The sequence below is a fragment of the Perissodus microlepis genome, chromosome 7 (genome assembly GCF_051167445.1).
Source record: "Perissodus microlepis isolate ML-2025 ecotype Zambia chromosome 7, ASM5116744v1, whole genome shotgun sequence".
NCBI classification, from domain to species: Eukaryota; Metazoa; Chordata; class Actinopteri; order Cichliformes; family Cichlidae; genus Perissodus; species Perissodus microlepis.
The window spans coordinates 3,241,493-3,258,207 of NC_140467.1; the positions used below are offsets into that span (position 1 = coordinate 3,241,493).

General features: G+C 41.2%; 1 protein-coding gene across 2 annotated transcripts in view; it reads left to right on the top strand.

Annotated features, from left to right (window-relative positions):
• The window catches only part of tspan9a (tetraspanin 9a), a 185,923-nt gene that overhangs the window by 163,018 nt on the left and 6,190 nt on the right, over positions 1 to 16,715 (top strand). For both annotated transcript variants that reach the window (XM_084932812.1, XM_084932811.1), the window contains 3 exons: positions 6,842 to 6,943; positions 7,242 to 7,373; positions 11,947 to 12,030. In XM_084932812.1, coding sequence (XP_084788938.1) covers positions 6,842 to 6,943; positions 7,242 to 7,373; positions 11,947 to 12,030 — 318 coding nt within the window. The remainder of the gene's footprint in view (positions 1 to 6,841; positions 6,944 to 7,241; positions 7,374 to 11,946; positions 12,031 to 16,715) is intronic.

Below are 16,715 nucleotides of genomic sequence, written 5' to 3' on the forward strand. Positions count from 1 at the left end.
TCTTTAATCTGATCCAACCACAAATGTTTCATCCCGAAGAAGACAAGTGTCTTGTGCAGGACGAGCGATGAAGACTTCTCTGTTTTCAAGGACATGTCGTTGATAGATCCGTCTATTTATATATTTGCTCTCTTATGTCACACGGCCCTCGGGACATCAGCTAATTCTGCCTCTTTGTTCTGAGGTTATTGCTCAAACCTAGTCTCTCAGGCAGATAAAGGAATTCATTTAGCAGCCAATCCATTCTCAGATTCAGATCGGGTCTCGCAGGCACACCCTGTCAGGAGTAAATATGTCTGTTGCCTTATCATCAAAATATTACCGGCTTAACCGTGATCCCTCCGGCGGAATTTAAATAGAAAGCCTCTTGACTTCACAGCAGTGCCTTTCCCATCACCTGTGAAGTCAGTAAAAGATAGCCCAGTAGTGCTGAGGATTTCCTAAATGAGAAATCAGTTGAGTCTGCATTAGCAAAGCATGGGGCATTACCCGGGGAAAATTCATTCGCACAAGTTCCAGTGAATACCCACCATATTTTATGTTTGTCCCGTTCTTGCCAAATTACTGTGTTTATCCTGGCTTAAACCTAATGGAACGTGAAACCATGATAATGAGGATCACAACCAAATATATTTTCTTTTATTGGCCTTCAAATGTCATTGGAAGGCAAAGCGTTTAAAGTAAATTGCACATTATTAGAGATGCTCTAATCAGGATGTCCTGCAAATTTAGGAAACTGCATTAGATTTTAAAGCTTGTCTGTTTGGCTAAAAGGACAATCACAGAAGACCTTCACATATTGCTTTTTGTTTTGTGGTTGGGTTTTTTCTCCGTCTCCAGTGAGATCTTGTATGCCGTGTGAGGCTCCCCTCGTCTTCTGCTACAGGCTGTGATCAGAGGAATCACTAATTCACTTTTCTTATTTGATCCCCTAATCACAGGGTATTTATTAACAAGACTGGAAGACATACGGTACAGTAGTTGGCAGCTTTTAAACGTGTATCGACGGAGGCCTGCAAAACAGATATTTTAGTCTCTCAAATAGGTCATATTTAAGTCATGACTGACTCTTTGTGCATACTGTGATCCTTCTGGGCGATAGTCTGTTGACAGGTGGGAGGGAAAGACAAACATATAGTATCTTGCGTTTGTTGCAACATGTTGTTTTTTTTCGTTTAGCGTCCATTTCCACCAGTTTAATCCTACTTTGGAGGTACCGCTCAGTCCTGTTAATAGATAATTTCTCTCACGTCTTCTTCACCCCAGCAGTCTTGCCTCCAGGTATGGCTTATGCGTGGGCACTCCCTCATTCCTTCCACAGCCCAGTGGTGTTAAGCTTTCTGATTAAATGCCATGTAGAGGGCGTAGTATAATAAAGGCTGGCCCTGCAGTTAGCAACCAGCTGACTGCAGCAGATGGCTGGGCGGCAAACCAGATTACAGCCATCCGTCTTTAACGCTCTGACCTCATTGTGCCTCTGTCGACCCAACACGCTGAGCTGAACACCAGTGAAGGTTTATTAGCTCAGAATGAGGAAGCAGAACTTTGCAAGAGAGACAGGAAGCACCGGAGCATGTACGTAGGGATGTCGGGAGGGCGAGGAAAAAATGAAGGAAGGGTGGAAGGTGTGGAGAGAGGTGGAAGAAAAAAAAGAAATGAGATATCAAAGGATGCTGGGAAGAATGAATTTGTTATGTGTTAGGGTGCTGAAGTACACAAAAAAAGGGGTAGAAAGAGGTCAGCCATGTCAGAAATGAAATTAGATGTCACTGTAAAATTTTAGGAAAAGAATCAGGAAAAAGGAAAACATGGAGTCATGGAAGAGGAAGGAAGCAAATTTTGGCTGTGGCACATCCTTGATGTCTTACTCAACGACAGCGGCAGTCACATCTAGCTGCGTGTTACGTTTGTGCAAAGACAGAATTATGTTCAATTCCTGGCTGTGCGTTATTTCCCAACCAATTAAAGCTGGAGTGGGGCTCTTCCCCTGACTCTGTCAAGTTCCCTGGCCTCCGTCTACAAAGCACAGGGTTGCAGAGCAACTGAGGGAATTAAGTAACGTGTTTAATAATGTGCTATTTGGAAACCTCTGGCACCGATTCTGTTTGGATTCACATCATTTATTACAATTTCAGGGCAGTAAATGTATTTGTCCTGAGCTTTGCAATTAGAGCAACAGTGAAACGTTGTTAGCTTCTTAGTTTCCCAGTAGTCCTGAAACTAAAACCAGTGTTTCCAGACAGTATGTGACCCAACAGTGACTGCGTATGAGAGGAAAAAAGCACTGAACATGTTTGAAAGAGGTTCGGTCTATCCTTAAAGAGCATGCAGCAAAAGACTGAAGATGTGACAAGAGACGGTTTTGTTTGCTTCACAAAACAGTAAAATAAGTGGCAACTTGATCTGGAATGTTTAGCTTTGAATATGTTTTATTTAAATAGGATTTAATGGTAATTTCATGCTTGAAACTCTGCATTTAGGAACATTTGAGCCTGAAGTCTGGTATTTGTGATAATGTGAGCTTGGTGTACCATACCCCTGACAGCAAACTACAATCAGAAGTTCAGTTTGGAAGAGGTTGACTTGGGTTCAGAGCCTGTGTACTTCGGTGCATTTTACATCAAATATGAAATCTACTGTGATAGAATATCAGCTCAACTGTCTGTCACTTTTTTAAACATTAAAAAACAGCGTTATCTGCACCGCCTGTCTCGTCAGAAACCTGCATATGCAGGCAGATCTCTGGTTCTTTGCATTATAGATGAGATTTGAAGACAGGTGAGTATGTGTGGAGTCGCTTCATCATTTCTGCATCCAAAAGAAAAATGCAATAATGCCAGGGAGTATTTCACCGTAAAGTATATTTTTAATTATTATGCAGCTGTCGGGTAAACGATGATGTGAGCTACTCTGGTACTGACGTGAACATTTGCCAGTGTGGGAACTTAGGAGTTTGGGGCAGTTTGATTAGAAATTTCACAAGAAAAGCTACTCAACACCCCGAACACAACAACAGTTAGTAAAGAACCAGAGTTACTAGCTGGTAAACACAGGGGAGCAGCTACAACTTAACAATAATGTATTTAATTTAGTAGTTGACCAAGAAGAAAGTGCAGGGACAAAAAAGAAAGACAAGTGTTTTTAAAATAACAATCAATGATTATCCTTCATATTTTTCGCTAGTGTGAATATGTAGATAAGATATTAGCCATTTTGAAAGTTCAAAGCTGTTCCTAAGCCATAGGTGTCAAACTCTGGCCCGCGGGCCAAATTTGGCCCGCAGCCTAATTACATTTGGCCCGCGAAGCCATACCAAATTACTATCAGAGCTGGCCTACTGGTATTATACAGCTAATATATATATTGTTTAGTATTAAGCTTTGCTTGTTCCATACTCAGTTTTTCAGCAAAACTTGTTTGAGTCCATAAGAAGAGATTCATTCTTAAATCTGGAGGAAGATTTTTTTTTCAATAAATATTAATGTTAGCCCGCGACCTTGTTCCAGTTTTGAATTTTGGCCCACTGTGTATTTGAGTTTGACACCCCTGTCCTAAGCACTTAGCCATCCATAAAATCAGATTCAAGTTCAGGTTTTTCAGTGGAAAGTTGAGCACTTGTTAGTCTTTAAATTCAATTCAATTCAATTCAATTTTATTTATATAGCGCCAAATCACAACAAAAGTCGCCTCAAGGCGCTTCATAGATACAGAGAAAACCCAACAATCATATGACCCCCTATGAGCAAGCACTTTGGCGACAGTGGGTAAACACTGACCGTGATTGGTATCCTAAGATAATTCCTCTGTTTTCCTGTCAGCATGCACAGAACATGCAGACAGATAAATGTATTATCTATCTATACTTTACCTGCCGCAGGTGCCAATACACTAACTCACAATGGTCCACTAATTCTTTCCATTCAGAGCCTCATAAGATCAGAATTGGATGCTGTACAATTTTCGTAAGATATTAATTGAGCAAACTGATAAAATAAAAGTTTTGCTCGTCTCTTCTTGTCAATAGAAAATTGTACTTAGTAGTCAGTATAATCTTTTAATGATATAAGTTTGCAAATGATAGAATACTGCATGATGACCTCTTTATAACTCAGACTGTTTTTAGTTCACTGTGATCCGTTATCATGCAGGGAAGGAGCAGTACCTATTAGTGCTAGATAAGAGCTTAACGAGCAGTTTCACTTCGTGCCAGGTAGAGAAGCCTCTCCTGGCGCACACACACACACATCCACATTCCAATGTAATAAACGAATGCACCTACTTTTGTATATAAATAAAGACCAGAGCGGTAACAGAGTGCACTTCACAGGGCCCCCACTCTGATGTGAGCCCTCTGTGACCGCCCTTGCAAGTAAAAACTGCAGCGTGTGTGTCTCCACTCTCTGACTCTCAGCTGAAGAAGTGTCTTTTAGAATAAATCTCTTGACACTTCTGTTTTCACAGAATCTCATGTAAATACGTAATGCTCTCCCGTGTTGCGTGAGGAACTCTAAATGTTCCACAGCGTTTTCAAAACAGCCTGCTGAGACACCAGTCGTTAGCCAGATGTCCCCCCACCTCTGTGGTGGCTGTATCCTTCTCTGAAATGATCAGTTCTTTTCAGTTACACTGAATGCTCTGGTAATGAGCATTCAGTGTAACCTCGCAGGTCTCAGTGTACCTGCTCCCCTGGGTGTTACCATGTCACCAGATCTGGGACAGGTGTTTCTCCAACAATCGACCACCCGCTCTCTGCTCTATTTTTGTGATCATTGACGGGGAACATGAACAGTTTGGACAGAAAGGCTTCTCCTTCCACCGCCCTCACATGCATATCTTCTTGTCTTTCTTTGTTTTTTTTGGTCTTTTCTGTGAATTATGAGTGTTTTCTCAGCCGGCCAAGCTGAACCCTTTAGATTTCTGTGATGAATGTGCAGTCGTATATTGCTGTGTGCGGACTTGGTCATCACAGAGGAAACTACAAGCTTATCTATGCAATGAGACATATGAGCTCTGTCTCAGGGCTTTGTCTACATGCCACACGTGAAATATTGCGTGGCAACATCCAGGCAAAACTTCCCAGAAGTCGGATGTTGCCACAGCACGGTGCAGGCCTGTTATTTGTCAACATTTTCGAGGACCGGCAGTGCAAGCATTAGTCAAGAAATCGCCTCGTGTTTTTGTCTGCTTCTGTGGCGAGGAGAAAAAGGGTCGGCGTGCTGCACGATCCTCCAACTCCCTGTTTGTTCTGTATTCATTTGTCTGCCTCTCGTTAGAGGTAAATCTGGATCATTAACTTTCATTTCACACTGTAACTAAGACACAAAAAAATGATGTGCAGTGACTTATCGGAGACTCGGAAGAAGACTTTTATTGCAATAAGGGGGACCCTGCTCTCCAGCGGCTGTGTGAGGAGTCTGTAATGAGCCAGCAACATCACACACAGCCTACTGTAGATGGAGAAGACAAGATAGCAGATAGAAACAAAGCATAAGGCAGAGATTGATGGTGCTGCTGTTCTTCATTTCATTTTCCTGCACGAGGACCAAGATCTGCATCAGCAAACTTGCTGGCCGAGGAGCAAGAATGGGATTTGAAATAATTCTCGTCTTATTTCAAAGCTTTTAGAGGATGTTTTAAATGGGGTTTGCATTTTTAATGATTACTAAAGCATTTTATTGCCCGAGAAATTTTAATTAATCAGTAAAAATTCAGTTTGACTTTTATGTCTAATTCAGCAAATAGATTTCAAAAGCCTTGCAGCTGAATAACAAGGGTACTGAACCAGTGAATGAATTTAAAGCTTAATGTCGTTTCTGTACAGTCAAAGGAAAGTTGGGTTTGTACTATTTCTAATGTGTAAGACAGAAAGTCAAGTGATATTAAATGTGTTATTGTTTTAGAGAAGCCAGGCTTCTGGCTGCTTATTGTTACTTTCTTCCTTATTCTTTCACTAAAGGATTTACTGACACCTAAAAACACTGAGAATTGCTGAAATCACCTTGTTGTTTCTGGACGTGACAGTGCTAATGCAGCTTCTCTTGTCCTGTGCAGATTTCCTGATCACACTCTTTAACTCTAAGCTTTAAGTATTAAGTGCATTCCTATTGTTGTGATATTACTTTTATTGCCCGTGAAGATGTACAGCGTGGTTCTGGCAGTCCATGTCATTTTTCTAGTCATAATTACCCCGTATCTAAAGCGCCTCTCAATCTGTCCTGGCAGTTAGCAAATCCCCACAGGCATATGAAACTGCAGGAGAGCTAAAGCTCTGATTTTGTATCTCATTAACACAGCGAATGAGATATTAATCTCCCTCAGACATGGCACAACCCTGAGCAAATTGTTGGTGTTCACTCAAGAGGAAAATGATTTGCTAGCACTGCTGAAGGGCATGTTGAAGCCGAGCGTGTGAGCGACACATGACGTGTCAGACGTTCAGACATTACACAGCGGTCCGCGTTACTGTTGCAGAGTTATTTTTATTTGACAAGACAAGAGGTTACCCATAACTGTGAAGGCGCTGGCATTTTATGTCTTTATATTGTAGTGTCAGATTGCTTTGCGTTAATGATTCGTCAGTCATACACAGTCCACTAAAAGCACTTAACTGCACACCTGCCACTACTGTTTGCATCTGTGTGAAAAGGATGCTGACAGTTTGAAAAGAGTAGAATAATCCGAGTGCACCTCTACAAACACCCAAGCTTCAACTGCCTGCTCCATTATAAAGACGACATAAAGAGGTATTGAATGGTGCAACTCACCGGACTGTTCTTGCAAAGCCAACCCCTCCAAACTAAGATCTCTAACTAAGGCTCATGTTTTCTTTTATCCTCTCCAGGTGCGTGAGAATGCCAAACAGGATCTCAAGGATGGGCTGGCTCTGTACAACTCAGAAAACAACATAGGCCTGCGAAATGCCTGGAACATCATCCAGGCAGAGGTAAGTAACACCACGCATTTACAATATGAGAAACGTTAGTGTGAATGTTTAAGCACAAATGACTAAAATCTATTCAGATATTCCAGCTAATGTATGTCCTGGCTTGTAGCTGTGGTATTAGTGTGACCTTAAAAGCCCAAACTGGCTGTCCAAGTACACTTCAGTCCTTTTTTGCTGTCCTTTAAAGGAAAGTGACCAATTCAATTTTTTAATTAAAGTTTGTTTGAGCTTTTTTGGGGCCACTGAGGACACAGAGCATTAACTCATCTTCCACCTGACATTTATATGGCATTAACAGTGGAAATGCTGTGGAGTGATAGGATACACCGACTGGCACGAGGCCCTGAAGGACAAAGTAGTTCCTGATCGCTGCTGCCAGGAGCATTACCAGAACTGTGGGCGGAACTCCACCAACATGTTCTGGAACAGGGTGAGTTGACCTGGACTCCGATGACTTGAGTTTTGCTTCTCAGTCTTTTGCTTTTAAGTATAAGAGTCTCGTGTCTGCTCTTTATAAAATATTCAAAACTAACAGATTTACTGTATTAAAATGACAGACTCCACAGAATATACTTACTGTATTTAAGTTTTTGTTTTGGAGGATATGAATGATACACAGAGTCATTTTCTACCTAATCTCGGCTGTATAGTTTGCCTTGACTTTTCTCTTTTTAAAACTGATAGTCTGAAAGTATTCTGTATGATTCACGTAATATTCTTGTCCAGATTATAGGAAACATGCTGGGCCCAAAACTGCTATGACATCAGAATCAGGATACTTTATTAATCCTTAAGGAAATGATGTGGTTACTCCAAGACAGTAACAGTAACAGACTAAACTATCTGAATATGTTACAGAGTTTACAAATTTAAGAAATAGCACTAATATATACAAGTCACTCAATTATAAATATCAAGAATATTGACAAAGGATATTACAGAGGTGGAATATATATGATTGACATTTGACTCTGACTGAACTTTGTCATTTGGTGTTTAGCTGCAGAGCAAACAGGGTGTAACTACGGCAGTGTTTACAGTGTGTTAGATGGAGGAGTTGCACAGGGAGACGGTCACGGGCAGGAAGGATTTCCTGTGTCGTTCTGTGGTGCTTTTTGGTACCATTTATCCCTCTTTGTATTGTTACTGTCTCTCCTCATAGTAGGTTTTCCATTTACTTAGAACATGTGCTCTAAAACTGCCTTAACAAACTTGTTTTGCCACGTTTGTGCAGTTTTGAGTGCTGAAGTGTAATCTGTTCGTTTGCTTGAGTCAGCCAATGTACCACCGGAAACAGACGTTAACTTGAGGTAGCCAGCAATTAACTGGCTGGCTGTGTGTGTTCGTGTGTGTGTGTCTGCGTGTGTGTGTCTGTGTGCGCAGACTGTTTATGCTGCGTTTTTGCAACAACTCAGAGTGCTCTCAGCACTCACCAGGAACCCCGGTTGCTTTTTTCACTTTACCGCCAGACTCTTTCTTTTTATCTTTTTTTGCCTTGCAGTCTCAGTGCGCCTACAAAATATATACATGTGAAGTTTTTACTGACACTGAAGCCTTTTTAGGCTGCACAGGCCTGTTTCTTTTATGGAGGGACGTAAGCACAGTGGACAACCAGAATAGCAAAAAGGTCTTGACTGGTGCATCTACATAACAAAAGCATTTTAGCGTCCCCGCGGTATGAATATGTCATTGTAAAACAGTTGTCTTTTCAGTAAATGCTGCCCCTGTGATGGGGTGGCTCAGTATTAGGAGTCTTTATTTCAATTTGCCTTTTCCTGAGAAAATGTTTCCCTGTTCCTCTCTGCTCCCTTGGTTTTGTAAATTCAGTACAAGATCCAAACAGAGCTCTGCTCTGTTCCTGAGTCATGCTGTATAAAAATAGCTGTCTGTGGTGCACCTTTTTCCTAAGTCCATTTAATCTCCAACATCTCCAGCACCTGATATTTTTCACTTCTCAATGTGTTTTTACTCCTCGGTGCTCAAGTACACAATTAAGATACCTGTCTGACCTGTCCTTGAAACTTTTAGATACCATATTTACAATCAGTTGCATCATGCTGTGTATCATCCCCATCTCAGCCAAACCAATTTATCTTGTGATCCTAATCTTCATCAGGCTGTTTTTCAGCTCTTTAGCAACGTTTGATCTTTCAGTTTTAGGCCAAAGAAGAAGAGTGAGGAGGGGTTTTTATGTTCTAAGCTAAAATTCAAATTTCCATTGTGAGATTGAACCACTTGTTCTTCCGATTTTGAGAGCTGTACTTTGGAAGAAGTGCACTGTCTGTGGCGTTTCAGGTGGAGGGCCACTGTGGCTCTGATTAGTGTTACTATGGCTCTTTTGTACATCCTGATTACTGCTGCAGCTGTGCTCTGGGGTTTCAAAAATTGTATTTTTCGATTCTTTAGACCAGGGGTCCCAAACTCGCGGCCCGCGGGCCATTTGCGGCCCACGTCACCTCTACTTGTGGCCCGCATACTGATGTGAAGAAATATTTTTTAAAAATTATTATACAAAAAATGATTTAATACATGACAGAGTGTTACAGGCATGGCCCTTTAAGACTGTAGCCTCATGGGCGGTGTAGTCCTTGCTGCAGGGAGAGCGTGTGGGACCGCCCCTCCCGCTGTGTGTGAGCGTGAGGGAAGGAGGAAAAAGGAAAGTCGAAAAGTAGGAGGTGCTACCGAGCAGAAACGGGAGATGGAAGCATGTAAATATAAAAATAACCACTGCAGCCAAAAAGAGTGCCTGACGAGCCCAGTAAGCTATTAAGACTCGACTGTACACTGTGTTCATGTTTTCCTCCGAAACAATAAAGTTCTGCTGGAGCAGCTTTTCAACGCCTCTCTCTGTCTCTCGCTAGCAAAGTTGATCCAGACAGTAAAGCTCGTTCCACGAGCCCGACAGGAACCCAAAGTATTAGCCAGAGGCTCCTTACCACGTTTCGGAGCCGCGGACCTGACCGAGGTAACAAGAGCGTGCAAACATGCTGAGGGCTGTTAGTTCGGGGAGAGATTTATTTAGAAAGAAAACAATTTTCACTTGCAGTCAAAAACTAATGTGTACGCTTATGTCTGCATTTTTATTTTGTTAAATACAAACAAAATTGTAGCAGCACGTGTCTGGCCAGAAAGAGCTGTTTATTTGGTAGTTCAGTGAAACTACTGTACTATACTGTACTACACTGCTGAGTGACTGTCTTCTGCTCGTCAAATACATTTCATTGAAATGTTGACCCTGTGCTAACTTGCATATGACAACTGAAACTGAAAGGCTTCAGATAGTTAAGAGTGAGAAAAAAAATTGCGTTCATGTTTGCAATTTTGTCTTGTTACACAATATTTGGAATTAAATAAAACAAACAAAACACTACATTTTAGGAAATATTAGTGGGTGTTTTCGTGTTTGTTTTTTTTGTACTACACTGAAGTGGCCTCCAATGAGATGACGGTGCCAGAAGTGGCCCGCGGCTCATTTGAGTTTGAGACCCCTGCTTTAGACAATTCTTCTCCATATAGGTTCCAAACTCACTTAACTCCCAACTCATTAACAAATTAAGTTGCACTGTTAACAGGTCATGTTATGACCATGCTCATACAGTTAGGCTAATTTAAAAATAATCAGCATACTTACATCGTTTTAGTGATCACAGGTTTTCTCACTGTTGTTGCAGTGTTCAGTTGTGCTTCACCGAGGATTTGCATACAAGAAGTTTTGGTTTGAAACGATTTTGTTAGTGCATTTTTGGTTTTGGCTTAAATTAACAAAAGAGCTGCAGAGCTGTGAAAGAACCACAAAGACAAAACCACCATAGAAACTTCAACAGACTCAAAATGCAAAATGTCCATAACAGCAAAACAACACGAAACAACTCGAGGCGGAAAACTACTACAGAGAGGTGCGGACGAGCATACCGATGAACAGCTGCGAAGAGACAAATTAAGAGGAACAAAGTGACCACAAAGAAAAATACTGAAAAGTGAAAGAAAGGGACAGCAAAACAAAAACACAAAGTGACTACAGAGTGAACAATTGCTCCGTGTTGGGGGTTGTTGATACTTTTCTTCCCATTAACTCGTGATGCATTGGAAAGTTAGATCCACAGCGTCCTACTTTTTAACGCCACATTTGAAGTGCTCTAACATATTGCCTTTAAATTACACTTTTGTTGCTCTAAAATACAATACTTGCCAATTTCTGCTCCCCAAATTCAAAAGAGGCATGCATCTGTAAGCTTTAATCCACTGTTGTCTTTTCCAACACTTTGTGGGTACTTAAAGTCACTTTAAAGTTTTCCTCTTATTGCCTAAATCCAATGGATTTTTCTATTGTTCTCGAGACAACAGCTCTTCTTTTCTCACAAAACAGTGTAGCACAATGTTCACCAGTTTTCCCTCGTATTACTACTCTAATCTGCTATTGGTCTGGCATGTGGTTCGTTAGCATGTCCAAAGTAGAGGATTAAAAGCTGTAATATAATTGCCAAAATGAGAAAAGACCGACATTGAGCTGGCCCATTGGGAAAGCTCATCATTAAAAGCTTGTGTGTAATCTTGCCCAGAGGAGATGGCCACACGCTTTGTAGTTAACTTTACATGCTGCCTCAGCAACCACAGACCAGCAGGGGCACAGCTTTGCTGCTGAAACCGCCCTTAAGTGTGTCGCGTTATATCCCCGCCAATGAGTAGCCTCTGAATGAACCCAGGTGGGAATGTATTTAAGCATACGATTAGTGCGCACATCGGCTTATGTGTCCCATACGTCTGCATATAAATGTCATCGCTCACAATAACTCAGCTGTGTTTAATAACTCACCTGCTAGTTATCCATCCTATGGTATAGCTCACATTAAAGAAATGCTTTCTTGCGGGAAAACTGCAAACCAGATGATTGAGTTTTCTCCTGGGTAACTGAACAGGGGGCAGCCATCGCTCCAACTACAGTGACATAAACTGAAAATGTATATTTTAATGGTATTTTAACATGGTTTTGTTCCTTTTTTCAGGGCTGCTTTGAGAAAGTGGAGGAATGGCTGGATGACAATAAGTATCTGCTGGGAACCATAGGCATGGTCATCTTGGTAGTGGAGGTAGGAGGATTTGTGAGAAACAACTCTTTCCTGTTTTTCCTGCTTTGTGTCTTTTGCCAACATTGAAAACAATTAAAAGGTTAGTGCTCACTGGGCATTCTGGGCTCCAGCACATCCTGAAATATTGAAGCTCCTGTCTTGTGCACCCTGATCATGTGTGAAGAGGCTTTGTGCCAAGAATGATATAAGGAGCTATGAGACGACAGGAGAGCAGAGATGCTGAATATAGAGGAGCAGGTATAGAGTCGCAGATTAAAGGCTCTGTAGCAAGTGGTGGTAGAAATTCCACTGGCGCTTCTGTTTGTCTTTTGCTACTAAACTTTGCTTCAGATGTATTCCTCTTTATTTCAGTGTCTCTTCAGGATGTAGTATTTCCACTTACTTTGAGATTGCACTCTAAAGGTGTCTACTCACAGAACAACGGGGAACCTTTTTTTAACCGTATTTGTGCAAATTTTGACTGCAAGACTTTTTTTGTATTACGTCTTTTGTTTTGTTTTTTTCACTCCGATTAGCCAGTGTTTCAACAGAAGCTGTGATAGCGCTAGGTAGCCAGCACAACTAACTGCACAGAAACCTGTGTGAGCATGGTGGACAACAAGGGCACCAAGAACAATATGAGTTCATGCATGTAACAACTGAAAGTGAGTGTGAACGCTAGACTGTCTGTATATGCCACTACTGGCAACCTGTCAGGTAGGGCTGTTCGATATAACGATATATATCGGATGACGATATAAAAACGTCTATCGTTTCATTTTACGCTATCGTTTGTTTCGTGGTGTCGCAAAATAAACTGTTTACGGTAATATTTTTTCATCGTTTTGATGGTCACTGTAGTGGCTATATTAATTTCTTAAAGTTCTCTCTTTCTCTTATATTTTATATAACCACACTACAGACGGACAAGTGCCTGTTTTTATGCATTGTCGTTAGCAACAACGACGGTAACAGCATCGCGTGTCCGCTTGTTTATGTTCCACATAAACCTTTCACAATAAAGCTCAAGATCCTGTTGAGACTTTTCAAAATAAACTGAATCACGTGAAAGAGCAGATTATTTACGGATGAGAAGTAAAAAAGAGCCGCCAGGTGCTAAAAAATAAATCTTAGACTCAAACGTTAGAACAGGCTTTTCCCCGCAGCACGCCGTGTAATAAATACTCACAAAGAAAACGGCGGCCGTTACAACTTATGTCTAAAAATGTACAGTTTCATGCATCGGTTAAAACACTCGACTCCAGCTACATGACACGCAGCTGGAAACACTTCCCGCAAGACGAGCTGCCCGAGATTCACAGAATTTACAGAAAATGTTACATTTTTGTGATTTATATCGTTGTCAGGACGATAGAATTCTTATATCGGGATATGAGATTTTGGTCATATCTCACAGCCCTACTGTCAGTGGTCTTTGCTTCAATTTGCACCTTCTTGAGAGAATGTTTTCACACTCCCTTGACTTTGTAAATTCACTATAAGATCCAGCAGAGATCTGGTCTTTTTCCTGAATCATCCTCTGTGGCAATAGCTGTCTGGTGCACCTTTTTTCCTAAATCCGTTTAATCTACAACACCCGACATCTCTGACTGCACCTTACCCTCCAATCCTTTTCACTTCTTCTGCTGCCAAGGTGCATGACAAGTGCAGAATATTTTAATATCTCGGCCCATGAAACCTTTCGGTACAATATTTACATTTCACATAGATGATGATATTTGACACAGATTTCTCAGATGTACAGTTCATTTTGTATGTCCGTGCCCTTGATTTTATTTTTGATGCTGTGAAGACTTGTTTTTCAATATTTTCTTTCTGCCTAGCCTGATATGTCTGTGACTGCGTGCATGCAGGACAAGGCTTCACTTTGGTAATGCATGAATTCATGGTTCATTCAGAGCAGGGTGTCCTCACCAAGGAAGGCAAATCTCCCTGTTGAGTTTTGTATGATTCTGCACGTAATAATGTCCTCAGGGAGGGATAGCTCTTGCACAGTCACATCAGAGAAATGTGTGCATTATATATGACCACACTATGCTCTGAAGAATTTGTTAAATTTCACATTCTCCTCCAAACGCACATCAGGCATGTGCAGAACACTGAGACTTCTGGGCGCACACACATCCTCCTCTGATTCAGGCCAAACCAGAGGTAAAGTTGGGAAATATTTGCAGACGTGACAATGAAGAGCATCATAAATAAAACTAATGTCCCATAATGTTATTTTGTTTTTGTTTTTTAATGATTTGGGACCAGAAACATGCTGTAAATAACAAACTTTGTCAAAAGCTAGTACCGTATTTTTTGGACCATAAGGCGCACTGGATTATAAGGCACATTAAGCGAAACAAAACAGTCAGATAAGTCAAACTTTACTCAGCTCATTCTTCTTGCTTCCTCCACGCCCGTACAATTGTTGAATTCTCTGGCAGCGGCTCTATTCCCATGTTGTTGCAGTATATTAATAACTAACCTAATATTGTGGATGGATTATCTCAGTTGTTCTCCTGACTGAAGTTTGGTCCGTTTACAGTATCCTGCTATGTGATTGCATTTGTTCCTAACCATCGGGAACCCTCACGTTAACTTTTATCGAGTGGAAAAAAGTTAGCTTCACTGTGTTTATGCTATGCTAACATAGCTGTGTCACTAGCGATCACATAGCACATCATTATATACCAGCTAGCCCAGCTTCAGTAACCCTACAAACGTCACTGCTGTTTAGTGTTCTGTCTTCATTTATGTTGGAAGTGATAGCAGAGCTGTACGTTTGAATTTGTTTCAGAAATCTCTTATTCAGAACATGCTATATCATGCTTAGGTGGAAGCTAGCGAGCTAACTTCCTGCTAACTTCTAACTCTGTTAAATGTAACTAATTCTGTTTTCATTGATGCCTGGATGTTAAACTTAATTGTTACACCTGGTAAAGCAGCAACACTGATCATTTTATTAAAGATGAAAGAATTTAGACAGTTTTTAACTCTCAGTGATGCCGCAGTGTTCGTTTGACTTTGGGACCTGAAGCTGACAGATTTTTGGACCCAGATTACACCGAGTCCGCGAGGCTCCTGACTACGGCAGCCATAATGCTCCAACAATCCATCAAGCTGCGCGGCTTCATAGCTTACCAAAGTCGTACTGAAACATTTTTCGACAGATTTTTGAGCACCGTGTACCGCATAAAATTGGTTCGAGATCAGTAAGCACAACCAGAATTAACCCTTGTATGGTGTTCGGGTCTGTGAGACCCATTTTCAGTTTTTTTCAAAAGAAAAATTAAACAATTAATTATTTTTTCAACCTGAAATTCATTGGCTTTGGCTTATTTTCTGTGAAGAACATAAATCCGAACTAATTTTCAATGACCTCATACTGTACCTCCCCCCACGCATTTACATTACATACAAGGTGTTCGGGTCCACTGGACCCAGGTCTAATAAAAGTGTTGAAAGTGTAGGTCCTGTGTTCCCACACTCTGTCTTCCTCCTTTCTGGTGCTGCTGATAGTGTTTTCTTCCCCTCCTGCTCCCGCACAAAGTTGCAACATTGTTGAAAATTCAACTATCAACACCATCTGCTTTTACATTCTCACACATTTTACCCTCTTTCTTGAGGGATCCAAATTTTATTTTCTCATACCCTGTCCCACCTGCAAATTAGGGGCATAATACTATAAATAAGACTTTGCCAGTGTGGTTATTTATCACAACTGATCAAGATGGCAAAAGATTATCTGCTGCGAGGGCCATCCAATTGATTTTGGAAGAGAGAGGGGCTTCGGATGATGATGTTGACAAAGAGGTTTCAGAATATTTCACATTTCTGAAAATTCAGAGTCTGACAGTGACTTTGAAGAAGAGGATGAGCTTGAGCACCATTTAGTAACAAAACGAAGACGAGTACCCCATGAGCAGACAGCTCCAAGACCAGAACAAGCCCACCAGACAGCAAGTGAAAAAATATGGATGTCATTAACTGGTGAAATTGAATGGTCTTCTTGCCCAAGAAATGAGCCACCCTGCAGAGCTGTTGCTGTGATAAGCCAGGGCCAACACGGCTGACAGTTACTCATGTGCATCAAGTCTTCATTTGAGCTTTTCATCCCAGATTCCATCCAGAAAATTATTCTGGATTGCAGTGATCTAGAAGGAAGGTGTGTTTTTGGAGAGAGGTGGAAGGAGATGGACCAAATTCATCTAAGAACCCCAAAGGCCTACTTTGGGGTTCTTATCCTTGCAGGAGTTTTCAGGTCCAAAGGGGAATCCACAGAATCCCTGTGGGATGCAGAAACCGGCAAGAACCTTTCCGTGCATCAATGTCTCTGGAAAACTTCCACAAAATTTCCAGGATTATCCGTTTTGATAACCGAGACGACAGACCAGCTCGACGGCAGAGAGACAAGCTAGCTGCCATCAGGACAGTGTGGGATAAGTGTGTGCACCACCTCCCCCTGTTTTACAACCCTGGGCCTAATGTCACCATTGATGAGCAGCTGATCCATTTAGTTGTGAAACATATTGCTTCACGTGTAAATGTGTTGTCTTTCCACTCACTCCACTTGATTAGAACTGATTTATGTTTTTTATAACATTTTATAAAAAAAAAACCAAAAAAACGAGAAGCACATTAATTCATAAATGTGATCTAACAAAGGTAAAGGGAAAAAAATAACTATGTTTGCTGTT